At 43.7% G+C, this 18094-nt stretch overlaps 1 protein-coding gene across 4 annotated transcripts in view; it reads right to left on the reverse strand.

Annotated features, from left to right (window-relative positions):
• RFC5 (replication factor C subunit 5) overlaps positions 1–18094 on the reverse strand; it is a 64407-nt gene that overhangs the window by 31356 nt on the left and 14957 nt on the right. For 2 of the 4 annotated variants that reach the window (XM_077292257.1, XM_077292267.1), the window contains exons 2-5: positions 11179–11243; positions 5158–5294; positions 2257–2336; positions 155–228 (exon numbers count right to left, since the gene is read on the reverse strand). In XM_077292257.1, coding sequence (XP_077148372.1) covers positions 155–228; positions 2257–2336; positions 5158–5294; positions 11179–11243 — 356 coding nt within the window. Of the gene's footprint in view, positions 1–154; positions 229–2256; positions 2337–5157; positions 5295–11178; positions 11260–18094 lie in introns of all 4 variants that reach the window. The other 2 variants (XM_077292261.1, XM_077292272.1) reach the window with 2 other exon arrangements.

Raw genomic sequence — 18094 nt, forward strand, 5'->3', positions numbered from 1 at the left:
TGGAAATAAGCACGACAGACAACTTGCCTGCATAAATTCAGCTGCTGTAGCATAAAGACATGGCAGATTGTTATGTCTATCTAGGATTTTCAGAAGACCTGGTAATTTTGTAACGCTTCCAGGCATATGGCAGATGAGTAGTGTGCCACTTTACCTCGCCTCAAAGCATTCTGTGCATCTTGAGTCATTGCATCTGCTTCATCCAAGATCACAAGTTTAAAACCTTTTCTGCAACAAAAATAGGCAGGTGTCACAATAACACATATGGCTTAAATTGTGCACTAGAGTAACAAAATCCAGAAAAACATCTGGGCACTTCAGAGGCAAAAATGTCAACTAAAGGGACAGTGTAAGGTCCAACAGACAAGAAAGCATAAAACACCTAGCACCCTGTTAGGACCTGCACACAGACTGCAGATTTGTTGTTTTTTTTTCTGAGCAGATTTGTCACAAAACCTTAAAGGGAACCTGTCACCACGTTTTTGGAAGATGGGATAAAAATAGCGTTAAATAGGGGCAGAGGTGGGCGTTACATTAGTGTGTGTGTTATGCGTTTATTACCCACCTAAGTTGCCGAAATAACTTTGCAAAGTCTCCGTTTTCGCCTGTCAATCAGGCTGGTCAGGTCGCATGGGCGTTGTCTTCCCCCAGATTTGGCGTAGTTTTCCGTTGGTGGCGTAGTGGTGTGCGCATGCCCAAAGTCCGGAATCCTCTTCCAGGGGATTTAAAATAGCGCGGTGTTCGTTATTGCATTGGTGATCGGTGGGCGCGGCCATCTTCCTTTGGCCGCGCGTGCGCAGAAGCGGCGCTCTACTGGCCGCGGCTTCAGGAAAATGGCCGCCGCGATATCCATCTGCGCACGCGCGGCATCCCGCGGCCATTTTCCTGAAGCCGCGGCCAGCAGAGCGCCGCTTCTGCGCACGCGCGGCCAAAGGAAGATGGCCGCGCCCACCGATCACCAATGCAATAACGAACACCGCGCTATTTTAAATCCCCTGGAAGAGGATTCCGGACTTTGGGCATGCGCACACCACTACGCCACCAACGGAAAACTACGCCAAATCTGGGTGAAGACACCACGCCCATGTGACCTGACCAGCCTGATTGACAGGCGAAAACGGAGACTTTGCAAAGTTATTTCGGCAACTTAGGTGGGTAATAAACGCATAACACACACACTAATGTAACGCCCACCTCTGCCCCTATTTAACGCTATTTTTATCCCATCTTCCAAAAACGTGGTGACAGGTTCCCTTTAAGGGTTTCCTGATGCCAACAAAGTGAATGAGAATCCTGAAGTCTCATGCACATGTTGCTTATTTGTGAATTGCAGATTACGTGCAGATATAAACATGGAGTATATCAATTGTTTCAGTGTTTTTGCAGCAGATTTCACTCATACTAATGAGTGGAGAAAAATCTTTTTTTCCGCAGAATGTGCACTGCGGATTGCGTTTCCCATAGGTTTACATTGTACTGTAAACGCATGGGAAACTGCTGCGGACCCGCAGCTGCGGAAACGCTGCCGATCCGCAGCAAAATCCGCAGCGTGTGAACAAAGCCTCAGTGTTCAAGCAGTGCCAAATATGATCAGGGTATATAATGGTATATTGACCCACTGACAGAAGCCAGTCTGCATCTGAATGCAAGTTGCATATTTGCAATAATGTGACAACTGCTCAAACCAGCTAGAAGAGCAGAATCCTAACAGTGTGTACACTACACAATAGTGGAATTCGGCAAGATGCTATGCTAGATGAAAATGTCCCCAGTGCTGGCAAAGCTTTTTAACAACTAAACATGGTGCTAATCATGAAAGTGTCAGCTTATCCTCTGCAGTTAGATCACGAATGCACTACAGAAATATTGCCATACTAAATACATTACATACAGGCTGTGATTTTTTTTTTTTTATAGGTTGATCTCATGTAGTTTTATTTTCATGTAAAGCACATCAAAATGTACCAGTCTTATGGCCATGTAAAGTATGAACAAATATAGCTGATAACTATGCAGGCAAGCCATTCTAGCTCACAGGGGGCTGCTTTTTTGTTGCCCGCTCTCCTATTAGAGTTGGCTCTCCTAGCAGATTTCACCAGTCAAATTACAGCAAGTGCTTGGCCTGCGTGAATAAAGAGTTAAAAAATACAGAGGTGGAAAAGGAGTTGTCCATTTACTAGGGACATCTGTAAAAGTATACAAAAAAAGAAAAAAAACAACAACTCCATGGATATAACAAATTGAAAATCCACTTACTTAAATATTGTTCTTGTGCTGGCAAAACTCAATATTGGTCCTCTGACAATATCTATACCACGATCATCAGATGCATTCAGCTAGTAAAAAGAAAAAAACATTTGCAAAGTTAAACGTTTAGACAAGTACACAGGGAAACTTTCAGAACAAAACTAAGAGGAGGATATTTAGCAATACAGATGCATCACACAGAGCCCAGCATCTTCACAACCAGTGCAGGAAAAGACATGTTCTGTGACCCTAAACAGCTTATTTGAAAAGTTTAGAAAATCCATGTTGATCACCAATTATAACACTTCTACATAATATTGTGTATTCAGACAAATGGATCTTCATAATTTACCTTAGTAAGATCTACATTCTTATATCAGCAAACTTTTCCTTTAATTCCTCTGCATAATGGTACAATGCCTCACCATCAGTACTACACAGCAGGACACATTTTGGCTGTATAGAATGTTATAGTTGGAAGGGACCTCATGGGTCACGTCCAACCCTCTGCTCAATGCAGGATTCACTAAACCATCTCAGATGTCAGTATAGCCTCTGATGGAGGACTTCCATTGAAGGAGAACTCAATATCTCTCATGGTAGCCTGTTCATCACCCTGTCAAAGATTTTCTAATATCTAATTTGTGTCTACTCCCTTTCAAATTCATTCTATTCTCTCATGTTTCCATGTGCAAATTAGAATAAAGGATGATCCCTCTACCAGTGTTCCCTAACTCCGGTCCTCAAGAGCCACCAATATGTCATGCTTTCAGGATTTCCTTAGTATTGCACAAGTGAATGAATGCTTGCCTGTCCAGGTGATGCAATTATCACCTGTGCAATACTAAGGAAATCCTGAAAACATGACCTGTTGGTGGCTCTTGAGGACCGGAGTTTGGGAACACTGCTCTACACGGACATCCCTTAAGATTTTTGTAGATAGCCATTAAGTCTCCTGTTAGCCTTCTAAGCATTCCTAGATCCTTTATCCGTTCCTCGTAGGACATACTTTGCAGTCTGCTCACCATCCTGGTTGCTCTTCTCTGAACTTGCTCCAGTTTTTTATGTCTTTTTTTTTTTTTTTAAATGTGGTGTCCAGAACTGGACACTATATGCCAGATGAGACCTGATCAAGGAGGAGGATAATTACTTCACGTGATCTAGACTCTCTGCTCTCTTAATACATCCTAGAACAGCGTTTGCATTTTTTGATGCTTCATCACACTGTTGACTCATGTGCAGTCTGTGATCTATGACTATACCCAAGTCTTTTTCACACGTGTGGTTGCTTAGTTCCATTCCTCACATTCTGTAGATACATTTTTTTGTTTTTCTTGCCCAGATGTAGAATCTTGCATTTCTCCTTGTTAAATATTCTATTAATCACACCTCACTGTTCAATCTTATCTAGATCCTTCTGAATCCTTTCTCTGTCTTCTCTAGTATTAGCTATCCCTCCTTGCTTTGCATTATCAGCAGATTTGATTAATTTACCTTCAGTTCTCTTGTCTAGATCATTTATAAAAAAAATGTTTAACACCACAGGGGTCAGGATAAAGCCTTGTGGTACTCCACTTCAAACACTCTTCCAACTGGACGCGCAACCATTCATCTCCACTCCGAGTATGATCACTGAGCCAGATATGAATCCACCTAACCGTAGCCTTGTCAATTCCATACTTAGCATTTTTTCAATACGGATAGTATGAGATACTTTATCAAATGCTTTGCTGAAGTTGAGATATACTATATCTACCCAGTCAGTGATTCCATCGTACAAGGAAATAAGATTAGTCTGGCATGACTTGTCTGCTACAAACTCATGCTGGCTTTGGTTAACTACTGTATTCTTATGCAAGTAATTACATATATGCTGTTTAATAATTTGTTCACAGAGCTTTCCTGTTACAGAAGTAAGGCTCACTGGCCTGCAATTTCCAGGCTCCATCTTGTTTCCTTTTTTGAAGATAGGGACATTTGCCCTTTTCCAATATTCTGCCACTTGTCCTGTTCTCCAGGATTTTTCAAAGATTCTGGCTAATGGTTCTGCAATTTCCTCTGCCAAGTCTTTCAGTACCCTAAGATATAATTCATCTGGACCCGGAGATTTTAATTCATTTAAATTAGACAAGTGTTCTCTCATCATCTCTGTTTATAGATAGTGTGGATTTTTTATATTCTTTCAATACTGTGAAGATCAACTGATGTTACAATTGCATTCTTGGAGAAAATACAGATGCAAAATAGGAATGTAAAAGTTCGGCCTTCTCAACATCATTTTTGACCATTTCACCCCTTTTCATCCTGTAAAAATCCTATAGCATTTTTGACTTTTGTTTTGCTTTTGACAAACCACCAAAATCCTTTTTTATTGCTTTTGGTCTCCCTTGCAAGCCTCTGGCTTTAGCTCTTCTAACGATTGCCTTGCACTCCCTGCAAACAGCATTATATTCTTTTTTCAGATATGCCTCCCAATTTCCATTTAATATACATTTCTTTTTTCCTTTTTAACAAATGTTTTTGTGTTTAGTTTTCATCCATACTGGTCTCTTTAAAAGCTTCCAATTTTTCTGGATTGTTAACGATTGTGCAGTGATAATTTCATTTAGCAAAATTGCCCATCCTTCTTGGAAATTTCCGTCCTTTCGAACATCCAGCCATCGGACCTTTCCTATCCTCTTTCTGAGTCCATTAAAATCTGCCTTTCTGAAGTCTAACCTGCAAGTCAGTCCTTGCTTTTCTTCTTCTTCTTGTAATCCAAAATTTGAGAACAGTATGATTGCTGTCTCCTAAATTCCCAGCCACCTTTACTTCCTCAACCATTTCCTCCCTGTTGGTAAAGGAACAGAGAAAGGGGCAGCAAGAGACTGTATTCCCAATTCTCTCAAGAGTTCAATGAAATAGTCTTACCTCTAATACCATCGAGTTGAACTCTTTATCTTTATAAAGCTGCTTTGCACAAGCCAGTATTGTGGAAGTTTTGCCAGTTCCAGGGGGTCCATAGAATAAAAGGTGAGGCAGCTTGTCTTCACTTATAAACCTTTGAACTATAAAAAACAAACTCAGCAGGTGTTGCTTATCAAGTACAGCAAACACAGAAACTTAGGGTACTGTCACACTATACGATTTACCAACGATCACGACCTGCGATACGACCTGGCCGTGATCGTTGGTAGGTCGTTGTGTGGTCGCTGGAGAGCTGTCACACAGTCAGCTCTCCAGCGACCAATGATGCCGAGGTCCCCGGGTAACCAGGGTAAACATCGGGTTACTAAGCGCAGGGCCGCACTTAGTAACCCGATGTTTACCGTGGTTACCAGCGTAAAAGTAAAAAAAAACAAAAAACGTACATACTCACATTCCGGTGTCTGTCCCCCGGCGTTCTGCTTCTCTCCACTGTGTCTGCGCCAGCCGGAAAGCACAGTGGTGACGTCACCGCGTTACCGCTGTGCTCGCTTTCCGGCTGGCCGGCGCTCAATGCAGAGAAGCAGAACGCCGGGGGACAGACACCGGAATGTGAGTATGTACTGTTTGGTTTTTTTTACTTTTACGCTTGTAACCACGGTAAACATCGGGTTACTAAGCGCGGCCCTGCGCTTAGTAACCCGATGTTTACCCTGGTTACAAGCGAACGCATCGCTGGATCGCTGTCACACACAACGATCCAGCGATGACAGCGGGAGATCCAGCGACGAAAGAAAGTTCCAAACGATCTGCTACGACGTACGATTCTCAGCAGGGTCCCTGATCGCTGCTGCGTGTCAGACACAGCGATATCGTATGGATATCGCTGGAACGTCACGGATCGTACCGTCGTAGCGACAAAAGTGCCACTGTGTGACAGTACCCTTACTGAAAAAGGACATAGAATTTCAAAAATATCACAGAAAAACAGGTAGCTGCATTAATCAACACAAGGTCACAATGCTAATACACTATAGTAGGGGGTCACAAAAACGCAGCCCTGGAGCGGCATGTGGCCCCTGAGGCTGTTACCTGCGATCCGTGTGGCAAAGAGAAACATTTAGGACAGCAGAGTGCAGTCAAGACAAGGAGCGCCCTGGCACCCCTTAATGACATCAAGCTGAAGCACAGCATGTCAGAGTGGAGGCAGCTCTTTCCCGAGTTGCTGGATTGCTGCTGGTAGGTGACTATGGGGAGGATGATTTTTTTTTTTTAGCCCCTACCGGACGTCTGCCGTACAAATACGTCTCAGCGGAAGGTGACCTACTGCAAACTACCTTATTCTGTAGGGCGCGATTTAGGTACTGGCTTACAATCAGAGATGGCACCATCATCAGTGGGTGTCCATCGAAGCACATCCAACTGAAGTGTAGTGCAGAGCACAAACTTGCCAGCAACACACGTTGTTGGCCAAAGGCCAGCAGCCGAGGTTGACTTACACGTGACTGGGTGCATGGCAGTGACATCATGCTCCGCGTCGCTTGGATGCTGAAGTCAGCTGCCACCTTCAGAAGACAATACGGCGCGGGAGAGGTAGGAAGGCTTGTGGGGTTTTTTTTCTATGCATTGAACAGAGGCGCCGGGCAAGATGAGGGGGAGGAGTGCGCATGCATGGAGGGGGGAAGAGAGCAGCTGCAAAAGAAAAAAAAAATTATATTTTTTAGTTTTAAAAATTACAAAAAGGAAAAATGGACCAATGCAACAGTTTGGGCACCCTTGGAGATTTGTGGGCTCAGATAACTTTGAGCAAGGTTTCAGACCTTAATTAGTTTGTTAGGGTAATGGCTTGTTCACCATCGTTAGGAAAGGCCAAGTGACACAAATTTCCCAGCTTTATATAAACTCAGCCTCCTCTAATCTTGTGCCAAAACACAGCAGTTATGGGTTCTTTTAAGCAGCCATCTAGCAGTCTGAAAATGGTGGAGGCCCACAAAGCAGGAGAAAGCTATAAGAAAGTAGCAAAGCGTTTTCAAGCTGCCCTTTCCTTAGTTTGAAATGTTATTAAAAGATTGTCTTGTTTTTCCCACTGAGGGCAATCTTGTGGTTATGATACCTTTTAATGGGTAACAAAAATAAAAGAAATGATGTTACAAAGCAAGCTTTTGATACTTCTTATAGGTCTCTTCCTCAGGCATGACCAGTTTCTGAAGAAAAATACATGCACAAAAAAAAAAAAAAACAGGCATGGCAAAAATAATTGGACATTTAAATAAAACTGAATTTTAGAAGTTCTTGTTCAGACTCAGTCCAGATTAAGATGTAATCCGTGTAATTTGTAAATAGACCAAAGATTTAACATCTGACTTGCTTGCATATTCATGACTAATGAGCGGGACCATGTGACCGCTCAGTACAGGAAGAAGATGCAGCGCTGGAAGAAGCAGGGACCGCGCCGGGAGTAGGTGAGTATAACTAGACAGCCCCCGCTCCCCCTCCCCTGCCGACCCCCGGGTATGACTCGAGTATAAGCCGAGAGGGGGACTTCCAGCCCCAAAAAAATGGGCTGAAAATCTCGGCATATACGGGGGTGTGTGTGTGTGTGTGTGTGTGTGTGTGTGTGTGTGTGTGTGTGTGTGTGTGTGTGTGTGTGTGTGTGTGTGTGTGTGTGTGTGTGTGTATGTATGTATGTATATATGTATATATGTATATATATATATATATATATATATATATATATATATATATATATATATATATATATATATATATATATATATATATATATATATATTCATGTTCTACATTTTAAAATTACAAAAAGGAAAGTGTGCTGATGCAAACGTTTGGGCACCCTGCATGGTTAGTACATACTCCCGGCGCGGTCCCTGCAGTCCCTGCTTCTTCCAGCGCTGCATCTTCTTCCTGTACTGAGCGGTCACATGGTCCCGCTCATTACAGTCATGAATATGCAGCTCCACCTCCCAGAGGTGGAGCCGCATATTCATGACTGCAATGAGCAGTAACGGTGACCGCTCAATACAGGAAGAAGATGCAGCGGTGGAAGAAGCAGGGACTGCGCCAGGAGCAGGTAAGTATACGGGGAGGGGAGCGCTGCGCGATATTTACCGCTCCTCGTTCCGGTGCGGCTCAGTCATCAGCGTCCTCTGGCTGTGACGCTCAGGTCAGAGGGTGCAGTGACGTAGTCAGTAGGCGAGTATGTGATTTTTTTTTTTATTGCAGCAGCATTATATATTGCACAGCTTTATATGGAGTATCTATGGGGCAATAATCAACGGTGCAGAGCATTATATATGGCACAGCTTTCTATGGGGCCATAATGAATGGTGCAGAGCATTCTATATGGCACAGCTTTCTATGGAGCATCTATGGGGCCATAATGAACGGTGCAGAGCATTATATATGGCACAGCTTTCTATGGAGCATCTATGGGGCCATAATGAACGGTGCAGAGCATTATATATGGAACAGCTTTATATGGAGCATCTATGGGGCAATAATCAACGGTATGGAGCATTATATGTGGCACAGCTTTATATGGAGCATCTATGGGGCAATAATGAACGGTGCAGAGCATTATATATGGCACAGCTTTATATGGAGCATCTATGGGGCAATAATCAACGCTATGGAGCATTATATGTGGCACAGCTTTATATGGAGCATCTATGGGGCAATAATGAACGGTATGGAGCATCTATTTTTATTTTTGAAATTCACCGGTAGCTGCTGCATTTCCTACCCTAGGCTTATACTCGAGTCAATAAGTTTTCCCAGTTTTTTGTGGCAAAATTAGGGGGGTCGGCTTATACTCGGGTCGGCTTATACTCGAGTATATACGGTATATATTTCATGTTTAAATTTAGGTCTAAATAAATAAGAGCAATTTTGACAAGGGGTGCCCAAACTTGTGCCTGCGTGCACATTATACACACACATATATAAGTGCACCCCACACGACAGACATACCAAATTCCCCCAACCAACACTAAAAGGCCCAGCCACACATTACAAAAGATTTGGAAAAAAATGGGTATCAAAAAAGATGTAACAAATGCATGAGGTAATTGGTCAATATTTTGGCCAAAATATTCAAGTTAACAACCCAGGTAAATGGTCCTCGTTTTGCAAGTCACTATACTACATTTAAAAACTACACTTCCACTGTTACTCCAATTTCAGTAAACTTGAGGCTGTCTTAACCCGGACCCTAAGTGATTACAACTTTTAAGATGCCCACTGATTGCTGAAACAGGAGACATCAACTGAGGACCGTGCCCATTTGTCTGTGTACTGTTCTCCTCTGGGACAGTATGGACTGAAAGTATGCAAGTTCATAGAATGCATTTTTTTAAGGAAATATCACTGGTAAAGAGGCACCGTGCTTTCTATTCTGGATTCTATTCCGGTACGTGTCACAGTGATGGTGCACACAGATGACAGACACGGACAGCACCACTACTGGTTTTTCCAGTACCGAAAATAATCAGGACGTGTGAAAGAAGCCTTGAGCAAAAGTAACATGAACACACCCTAAGGGTACGTTCACACAGGACTTTTTTGCTGCGTTTTTTTTATGCTAATTTCCAGCTGCTTTTTACAGTAGCAGCAAAGCCTATGAGATTTCAGAAATCTCGTGCACACAACATTGGGTTTTTGTTTGATCAGTATTTTCTGCGTTTTTTGGACATAGGGCATGTCACTTCTTTCAGCGTTTTAGCAGCGTTTTTTCACCCATTGACTTGAATGGGTGATGGAAAAAAACGCAGCAAAAACGCATGCAGCATTATTTGCTGCGTTTTTTGTGCAGAAAAATCATGGCCAGCAGGTAGTGATCTCACAGCCAAGAGCTTAGGGGTGTGGTTAGTGAGGTGTCCATAGTGACAGTGAGCCATTGTGAGGTGTCCTGATTGTGATCTATTGTGAGGGAGTTTCTCGTAGTGAGGTGTGAAGAGCCATTGTTAGGTGTCCTGATTGTGATCTATTGTGAGGGAGTTCCTGGTAGTGAGGTGTGAAGAGCCATTGTTAGGTGTCCTGATTGTGATCTATTGTGAGGGAGTTCCTGGTAGTGAGGTGTTAGCCATGTCCTGGTATAGGAGGATTAGCATTAATGTTTTGAGAAAAACATGATCACAGTGCCTGGGAACAGGGTAGAATGTTACTATTTTTCACAGGCATTGGTACGAGTCACACTAATCACATACCAATGCCATGTATATGTCACATGTATACTTTACCTGTTGCAATTGATCATGGATAATTTTCAGCAGTAGTAGCTTCCTATATGGCCTTCTTAGTCGCAATGGACGCGACCTTCTCAATCGCAATGGATGTTCAGTCTCCATTTTCTACTCACAGTGAAATATGGGTGGTTCTACAGGAAACAGTTATTTTTTTTTCTCTGGGGTCACTCAACTTTATCATCATGCACAAAGACAAAAAAAACGCACCAAAATAAGCATCAAAAACGCATCTATAAGCAGCTGAAAATTAGCATAAAAAAGGCAGCAAAAATACGCAGCAAAAAAGTCCTGTGTGAACTTACCCCAAAGGTGGAATTGGCCATGCACATTAGATCGCTATTGGCTGACCTCCCTCTCTCCTCCAACTCCCTCATAGACATGAATGCGCAACTAACACAAGAAATCCTGTGTTCTCTATAATAGCCAGTGCCAGGCACCTAAGCAGTTTCCATATCTTTATGCCAAACAAAAGGATCGGTCATTGAAATTTAAGAGACCAGATCTTTCTCTCCTCAACATCAGAGAACCAGGAGGCTCCATGCACATTACATGGCAAGCCGATCAGCAATTTTGACAGATTTTCTCCCTGGTGGTTTTCGTTTTTCCACTGGAAAAACGAAGGCAGTATTCAAATCTGTGGAATCAATCTACAGCTATATGAACAGCAATGCAGATTTTCCATTAAAAACAATAAAATGTATTCTGTATGGAGGAAAATTTGAGAGAAATACTGTTAACATAACTTGACCTAATACATACAACTTACTTGTGCTGAGGATATCTTGATGGGAGATCAAATCATCAAGTGTGTGGGGTCGATACTTTTCCACCCTGTGAGAATACGATACTGTATATGGTCAATCCACTGGCATTTATAAAATCGGAAACCATTTCATTATCTAATATGCTTGTATAGAAAATTATTCCAGAATGGTATAGCCTATGGATCAGTAATTCTAAGTAATCCATGGGACAACTAAACAGGACTATGCACAGCACTAAAAATATAACCTCTGGCATTACCATTGTGTGTATCTACATCTAGACCAGGGGTTGACAATAGGGTTGAGCGACTTTTGCTTTTTTAGGATCGAGTTGGGTTTTGTGAAACCCGACCTTCTCGAAAGTCGGATCGCGTGAAATCGGCCGATTCTACTGTAAAGTCGGGTTCCGGACCGGAACACGAAACCCAATGCAAGTCAATGTGGATTATTTTTTACATTAACTCTCTCTCCTCCGTGCAAAGCATATGTTGTGTTTGACTGCGGAAATCACTGCAGCCCAAACGGTAATATGGCTCTATGACGCCGCAGAAACCAGACCGGAACCTATGTCATCACGCTGCCCACACTCCTTTAATTGGCTGAAAAAATGGCGGGGAAGGCGTCATACAAAACGCGACTTTGGCGCCCAGATCGCCGACCACGTGGCCGATCCCACGCTGGAGTCGGGTCGGGTTTCACGAAACCCGAATTTGCCAAAAGTCGGCGACTTTTGAAAATGAACGATCCGTTTTGCTCAACCCTAGTGGACAATGCAACCAGTAATGTGTAACTGGAGCATGGAAAAGTAACTCCTTAATTTGTTATTTTCATGCAGCACAATCCATTGGACAGAAAAATGTTTTTTTAAAACCTTTTCCAGGACGTCCCCCTGACAGCACTCTGGAGGACGTCCTCCTCCTCCTTGCAGGGACAGGAAAGACAACACGAGAGGTTAAAAGGTCCCACTCCGCCCCCTTTCCTTTAGTGTTTTTCCTGTCCCTGCATGGAGGGACACACGAGACGCAGAGCAGAAGCTTACCGGATCCGGAGGACTCAGGGGGATCGTGCGGCTAGGCCAACATCTTTCCCCCTCTTCGGTAGCCCAGGGCAAATACTTCCCGGGGGGGTAGAGAGAGATAGAGTCCCTCTGCCCCAGAGACCGGTCGAGCTCCTGGGTGAGCCGCTTCCTCCCGGTGGGGGGCTCTTGGCTCGGGCGCCATAGGACAAGAGGCGCCGGCGCCAGGCAGAAGAGGCGCGGGGACCCACGTGTTCCATAATGAACACGGCAACTTGCGGGGTCACCGGACGTCATTTCCGGCGTCGGACAGCAGAGCGGCAGGGGGCGTTCCATGTCGTGCAACGCGGAAGTAAGTGCAAATTAGCCGCGGTGACGTCAGCGGCGCATCTAGAGCACACTGTGGAGCGCTGATCAGGCATAATAGCCGAGCGGGGATTCAGCGTTCCACAAACCAAGGCAGCAGGCGCCAAATTTGATTTAACTGGCGCAAGGTACTGCTATTCAGTCCAGAGGCACGAGGTGAGCACAAAGGACTGGAGCAGAGGTTCTGCAATGCCGGACACAAAGGGTGAGTGCAGCGATGGCTGCTGGGGCCCCCTTTTTTTCTGTCAGGATTATATAGTTACCCACTCCTGATTATCTTTTGACAGAGGATATGGAAGTCAGGAGTGAGGATGCTGGGGTAAGTGCGCATAGCGCAAAAGTATATACGTACATATTTGGACGCTAAGCATACCCATTCTTATGTTTAGGATAAGGATGTCCCACAGACACCCCTCCCTACAACTAAAAAGCCAGGCAAGTCCTCGGCGAAGTCTAAGCGGTGCTCCATATGCAATGTAAAGCTGCAGGAATCATACAAAAAAGATCTTTGCAACTCCTGCATTTCCAAGGTTATAAGAGAAGAACAACCAACATTCTTATCAGAAATAAGGAGTCTGGTTCGGGAAGAGATACAAAGTTCATTAGCTACTATGACACCGCAAAACCCTTCCAGTCCAGGTCCGAGTCGCAAGAGACCAAGAATGGACCCAGAGCAAAGGAGTTCGGATATTTCTTCAAAGGAAGAATCAGACTTTAGGAGTTCGGATCAGGAAGAAGGAGAGTAGCCTTTAGAAGAACAGGATCAAGGAAGAAGGTTTCTTTTTCCTGTGGAAGATACGGAAGAGTTAGTTCAAGCGGTGAGAAATACGATGCAGATGAAGGAGGAGCCCGGTCCAAAATCCAGGCAGGATTTGATGTTTGGGGGTCTTAAATCTCAAAGACAGACAGTGTTCCCGGTGAGCGAACACATCCGACTTATGATATTGCAAGAATGGAAGGATGCAGAACGTAGACTGGTGATGTCCCGAGAATTTAAAGGCCGTCTTCCGTTTGACCCAGAGGATATCAAGACATGGGAAGAAATCCCGAAAATCGACGTTCCAGTGGCCAAGGTTACAAAGAAGACAGCCATCCCCTTTGGGGATTCATCAAGCCTCAAAGACGCCATGGCCCGCAAAGCAGACATTCTCTTGCGTCGAGCTTGGGAAACATCGGCAGCTTTAATAAAGGCTAACATAGCGGCTACGTCAGTAGCCAGGTCCATGTACTTGTGGATGGGACAATTAGAGGAACATTTGGTTAATAAGACCCCGTGGGCTAATATAATATCTTCCCTACCCAATATAAAGTCAGCCACGGCTTTTATGGCAGATACTTCAGCTGAGTCAGTGAGATTTGCGGCTAGAAATAGTTCCTTATCTAATGCAACTCGTAGGGCCATATGGCTTAAATCGTGGTCGGGAGATAATGCATCTAAAAATAAATTATGTGCCATACACTTCACAGGTTCCAGGGTGTTTGGTTAGGAATTAGATGACATTTAGAGTTCGCATCTGATAAAAAAGGTTTTTCTGAGGAAAAACCCAAGAAGTTTCAGCCCTTTCGGAAAAGGCCCCCACCTCGCACACAACCTGACTATAGAGAGCAATGGAGATCCAATAGAGGAGCCTATAAAGGATCCTATGCTCAGAACAGAAGGGGAAGAAATTCCCTTTTTGGATCAAGCTCTAGACCTAGAAGGCAATGACGCCATAGGTATAGGGGGCAGACTCAGTCGGTTTCTGATCAATTGGAGGCGGATCACAAAAAACGCCTATGTCCTCAATATAATAGCCGAAGGCTACAAAATAGAGAGCTTACATCTCCCGCGCCACAAAGGTTGATCTCACCAACATCGGTGGCAAACAATTCTCCAATGTTCTCAGACCTTCAGAATCTGTTCAGGAGAAACTCGAACGATAATAAATCTGAAACCTTTAAATGTATGCGTCAAATACAAGAGGTTCAGAACGGAGTCGATAAGGTCAACCATCCACCTTATAGACAGAAATTCGGTAATGTGCACTCTCGACCTGAAGAGTGCATATTATCAGGTACCAATCCACTCAACTTCTCAGGAGCTGCTGAGGTTTTCGGTAAAATTTCCGGACCAGACCTGCCACCTCCAGTTTCAGTGCCTCCAGTTTGGTCTTGCCTCAGCTCCAAGGATATTCACAAAGCTGGTGGCAGAGGTGGTGGCATACTTAAGAAATCAGGGAATTACAATAATTCCTTATTTGGACGATTTTCTCCTGGTAGCTCCAACAGAAAAAAATTTACTCCTACACAGAGATCGAGTCATATCGGTGTTGGAACACCTGGGCTGGATAGTAAATCGAAAAAAGTCAAACCTAAAACCCGAATCTCAAAAGGTATTCCTGGGAGTTCTTCTGGATTCTACCTCCAGACAGTCCTTTCTTCCAAGAGAGAAACGGGAGACATTAAAGAAGATGATCATAGAGTTCCTGAGTCATCAAGTTACCATAAGATCAGCCATGAAGATCTTAGGAAAGATGACAGCCTGTACCCTTGTGTCAGGTGGGCCCAAAGCCACTCAAGACTACTACAAAATCAGGTTCTCTCGGTATGGGATCGTCACCAAACATCACTGGACAAGACAATTCAACTATCAACGGCAGTAAGGAAATCATTACGATGGTGGACACAAGACAGCAACCTAAGAATAGGTGTACCATGGATCTTGACCCCTTGTGTGATAATTACCACAGACGCCAGTCAGTGGGGATGGGGAGCACATCTAGAAGGAAGTTTCTTCCAGGGCAGGTGGCCAGAAGACATCAGCCACAGGTCATCAAATTACAGGGAGCTTTACGCGGTTTGGGAGACCTTAAGAAGAAATCGTTCTCGCCTAAAAAACAAGCATGTAAAAATTCTAACGGACAATATGACAGCAGTATCCTTCCTAAAACACCAGGGAGGGCCCAGACACAAACCACTTCAGGAGTTAGCACAGAAGATATTTGTTTGGGCGGAAAACACAGTCCTGTCAATCACAGCAGTACACCTAGAAGGGTCGCAGAATATCCTGGCCAACTACCTAAGCAGGAGAAAGGTCTGTCCAACAGAATGGGAACTAAATCAAGAGATGTTCCAACTATTATGCCATCGTTGGGGAACTCCCAAGATAGATTTATTTGCCACAAGGAAAAATTCAAAGGTGCCCAGATTCTATTCGCTCAACCCTTCGGACATGCCAGAAGCAGTCGACGCCTTAAGCCAGACATGGGACGAACCACTCTTACGCGTTTCCTCCATTGGCACTCATTCCAATGGTACTCAGGAAGATTCAGGAAGACCAGGCAACAGTATTGATGATCGTTCCATTCTGGCCAAAAAGGAGTTGGTTTCCGTTGCTGGGATCCATGACAACAGAGAACCCAGTCAAACTCCCTCTATAGAAGGACATCATTTATCAGGGTCCGGTCCTACATCAAAATCCGGAATGATTGCACCTGTCAGCATGGATCCTGAGAGGGACGTTTTGAAAGCCCGAGGCTTATCCGACGAAGTCATCTCAACCATTCAGGCTAGTCGGAAACCGGTAACTTCAGCCATCTATTACAAAATCTGGAAAAGATTCTGTATGGAGGGTGGCAGGTCGGCCGTGATGCCGGAGACCCCGGACGTTCCCAGAGTTTTGGATTTTCTCCTATCGGGGTTCAATATGGGGCTTAAACCTAGTACCCTTAAGATGCAGATCTCGGCCCTCAGCACTTTCTTAGATTATCCTTTGGCCTCTCACCCTTGGATAATTAGATTTGTAAAAGCCATTCAGAGATTACGACCCACTTTTAGACAATTAGCTCCCACGTGGGACTTAAATCTAGTTCTCAGGGCTCTATGCAAAAACCCTTATAGCCTTGGGGAAGACATGCCTATCTCGGTTCGGAAATGGAAAACAGTCTTTTTGGTGGCGATTACAACGGCTAAAAGAGTGGGAGAAATCCAAGCCCTATCTATTAGAGATCCATACCTTCAGATTCGTGACGATCACATAATTTTAAAATTAGATCCATCATTTATCCCTAAAATAGCGTCAGTACAAAACCGAAACCAGGACATAATTTTACCCTCCTTTTGCGAAAACCCCTCTAATGCAAAAGAGCAATCTTTACATTCTCTTGATGTCAGACAAGCAGTGTTAAGACTATCTAGAGGCCACTAGTACTTGGAGAAAGGATTCTAACTTATTTATCCTTTTTTGGGGGAAAAATAGGGGTAAAAAAGCCTCCAAAACCTCTATAGCTAGATGGATCACTACGGTAATTGCTAAAGCCTACTCATCAGAAGGGGTAGATTGTCCAACAGGAATAAAAGCTCATTCTACTAGGGCCATTTCAGCATCATGGGCTGAACGAGCAGGGGCGTCCTTAGAACAAATATGTAAGGCCGCAACTTGGGCCAGAGTAAATACGTTTTGTAAGCATTATAAGCTTGACGTATTAGCAGCCCAACAAACGTCATTTGGGAGAAAGGTTCTCCAAGCAGTTGTCCCACCCTAAAGGAGTTTCTTTGGTATTCTCCAGTGCTGTCAGGGGGACGTCCTGGAAAATGGGTATTATACCTACCGATAATTCGGTTTCCAGGAGTCCATCCTGACAGCACCGTTACTGCCCCCCCTATGTATACTATGTCATATGCTGTAATATGATTTGGTTAATAAAAAATTCAAATGGTATCTATCCATGGCGTGGTACTTGTCAAAACACTAAAGGAAAGGGGGCGGAGTGGGACCTTTTAACCTCTCGTGTTGTCTTTCCTGTCCCTGCAAGGAGGACGTCCTCCAGAGTGCTGTCAGGATGGACTCCTGGAAACCGAATTATCGGTAGGTACAATACCCATTTTTAACCCTTCACCCCCACAGGCTGTTTCCACCTTCATGACCAGGCCAAAATTTTACCACGGTCACTTGATGAAGTGATAACTCTGGAATGCTTCAATAGATCCCACTGGTTCGGAGATTGTTTTTTTCAGGACATACTGTACTTTGTGATAGTGTTAACATTTCTTTGATATGACTTGGGTTTATTTTGTGAAAAAAAAAAAAAAAAAACAAATTTGGCAAAACAAATTTAAAATCTTGCGATTTTCAAACTTTTAATTTTTATGCCCTTAAATCAGAGTTATATCACACAAAACAGTTAAATACGGTAACTTTTCCCACATGTTGACTTTACATCAGCACAATTTTAGAACTACCGTATATTTTTTTTGTTGGGAAGTTATAACGGTTAGAAGTTGACTAGCGACTTCTGATTTTTTCAGCAATATTTCCAAAACCATTTTTTTAGGGACCACATCACATTTGAAGTGACTGAGGGGCCTGTATAACAGAAAATGACACCATTCTAAAAACTGCACCTTTCAAGGTGCTCAAAAAAACACATTCAGGCGCTTCACAAGAATTTTTAGAAAGTGGAAAGAAGAAATGAACATTTACCGTATTTTTCGGATTATAACACGCACTTTTTCCCCAAAAAATGTTGGGAGAAAATGGGGGGTGCATCTTATAATGC

The sequence above is a fragment of the Ranitomeya variabilis genome, chromosome 1 (assembly GCF_051348905.1).
Source record: "Ranitomeya variabilis isolate aRanVar5 chromosome 1, aRanVar5.hap1, whole genome shotgun sequence".
Classification (NCBI taxonomy): domain Eukaryota; kingdom Metazoa; phylum Chordata; class Amphibia; order Anura; family Dendrobatidae; genus Ranitomeya; species Ranitomeya variabilis.